Below are 2635 nucleotides of genomic sequence, written 5' to 3'. Positions count from 1 at the left end.
ACAAGTTTGTAGACTAATGGATACACTTCATGTTTATTCTTCACAACCAACTTCTGTGCAAGATCCCTAATGCCTTGTAATTCTTCAAAGTCTTCAAAAGTGCGCATATCAAGAATATACGTATCTAGTTGATCATCAAGTTCTAGGATATCTGCTGCATCAAAATCTACCGAATAATACTGACATAGTCGAATCAACTTGATCTTGTCAAAAGCAGCAAATGAATTATTCGGAGATAAACACGCAACACAAATAAGTAAGTCACTATTTATTCAGAAAAACGATCATTCAACTCTTGAAGTTGTATATCAATGACGGCATAAAATATTTCCACACGAAAATGATGCAAATTTGTCACTGTCTCACGTCGTGAATGACCTACAGTTACAAACATATCATCCATATCGAGAACATTGATCTTATGAGTTTCACAAAACGAACAAATCACTCCCAAAAAAGAATCACATCCATCATCTCTCATGGTTTGAAGCTGTGTTTTACATATTTGCACCAATTTTATAGCATTGACAATATCTTGATCTTTTCTTTGTAATGTTCTTGACAATGCGTTTGAAATCCCTAAAATATTTTTCATGAGATGTAGATTAAATGCAAATTCAAATCTTAACATCAACTCCAATGAAATGCATGCATCACCTCTTGTTCCGGTACTTGTATTATCAGTAGCAATCATCTCAATGACGTCGACTATGGTTGAAAACATGGCAATCAAGTTAATTAAACAACTATAGTGAGAGCCCCAACGTGTATCACCGAGACGCTGAAGAGTAATTTCTTGATTGAGACCCCGTCCGCTTGATATTTCACCAACACTGAGTGATTCAAGAATTTTCAATCTTTGGTTCTCTCGAATAAAATCACTCCGTTTAGCTGATCCTCCAACAATATTCACCAATCTATGTACTGTAGTGAAGAAAGTTTCAATCTTCGGATATTTCTGTGCCACAGCTACAAGAGCTAGTTGAAGTTGATGAGCAAATCAATGAATGTAGTAAGCACTTGGATTTTCTTTCAAAATAAGTGCTTTGAGGCCATTATAATCACCTCGCATGTTACTAGCTCCATCAAATCCCTAAACTCTCAAATTAGATATGCTTAAGCTATGCGTTGAGAATAATTGATCAATTGCAGCATTAAGTGAGGCAGCTGTGGTATTCAAAACATGAACGACACCAATAAAATGTTCCAATATACACCCATTTTTCACATAACGAACGACAACTGACATTTGCTCTTTCACAGAAATGTCTCGAGATTCATCAACTAAAATTGAGAAGAAACTATCACGAACATTTTCGATAATCACATGTAGACATTTAGAAGCAATAACACTTACAATATCTTTTTGCACTCTTGGTGATGTTAATTTCAAATTCTCAAGTGCATTTGTCAAAGCAACGGCCTTAATCTCAGGATTATGATCACACAACCAATGCAATAGTTCAAAAAAGTTTCCTTGATTGTTTGAATCTTCATATTCATCATGTCCACAAAATGCCATTCCTTGTCGTAGAAGAAATTGAACACAATCAATTGAAGCATTTAATCGGACTCGATAATTTGTTCGAGCTTGATGCCATTGTTTAACTAGACAAGATTGAATACTTTGTTCTTGATTCTTGAACAATTCATATTTGACCCGAGTTTGATTGTGTGCACTACTTGAAGCCCCAACATGTTTTCTTATATATTCTTTCTTTTTCCAATTTGAGAATCCGCCTTTAACAAATGAACCACCATTCAAATCGAAAAGATAACAGTAAAAGCAAAAAACTGCATCCTTTACTATACCGTATTCCAACCAAGTTGGATGCTCATTATACCACGAAACACAAAATCGTCAGTCTATTTTACCTATTCTTGTGGGTGGAAATATATGATTGCGAGGCTGACAAGGATCTCTTTGCATATATGCTCTTCGAATCACATCTTGAATATTAACATCATAATTCTGTATTGGAACTCTCAATCTAGGATCAGAGGGAAGCTGTGCAACATCAACATCCCCAACATCTCCAACATCTCCAATATCCTCAACATTTCCTCCACTATCCCCAACATCTCCAATATCCTCAACATTTCCAACGTCTCCAATACCCCCAAATCCAACATCAACATCTCCAACGTCTCTAATACCCCCCTATATCTCCAACATCAACATCAACATCAACATCCCCAACATCGTTTTCATCCCTTTTCTTTCGAACATTCCTTTCGTCGATATTTTGTTCATCACAAGAAATCGTAAATGTAAGTTTAAAGTATTTTTCGATAACTGAAACAAACCAAAAATGAAAAATCAACAAATTAAAAATGCCTAAATCAGTTTATACTATGTCATACCTACCAAAAATCAGACAAAGTTTCAATCTTCCCAAATCAATATTATCAATTTACATATAAATAAGTAACAAAGCCCTAAATCAGAAAAGGTCAATTTCCTAAATCAAAGCCCTAAATCAGAAATTCCTAAATTATATTTATTGGGCAGGAACCGAACATGAATCATAATTGATTAATTGTATTGTACATAATTAAATCCAAATTTAGAAATAGAACTAACTAACTGGCTAAGACTATTGACTATTGCAGAAGCAACAGAGCAATTACGGAC

At 34.7% G+C, this 2635-nt stretch overlaps 1 protein-coding gene across 1 annotated transcript; it reads right to left on the bottom strand.

Moving 5' to 3' along the window:
- Positions 1–24: 24 nt before the first annotated feature.
- LOC111376005 lies at positions 25–1072 on the bottom strand (the record flags this gene model as incomplete). Its single annotated transcript, XM_022998933.1, has 4 exons — positions 1066–1072; positions 658–978; positions 283–579; positions 25–166 (listed from the first exon to the last, which is right to left on the bottom strand). Coding segments are annotated over exons 1-4 (767 nt in total), but the record flags the coding sequence as incomplete, so codon positions are not given.
- Positions 1073–2635: the final 1563 nt, after the last annotated feature.

This window comes from Olea europaea, unplaced genomic scaffold, assembly GCF_002742605.1.
Source record: "Olea europaea var. sylvestris unplaced genomic scaffold, O_europaea_v1 scaffold14350, whole genome shotgun sequence".
Lineage (NCBI taxonomy): Eukaryota > Viridiplantae > Streptophyta > Magnoliopsida > Lamiales > Oleaceae > Olea > Olea europaea.
This window is presented reverse-complemented; position numbering and strand designations above follow the sequence as displayed.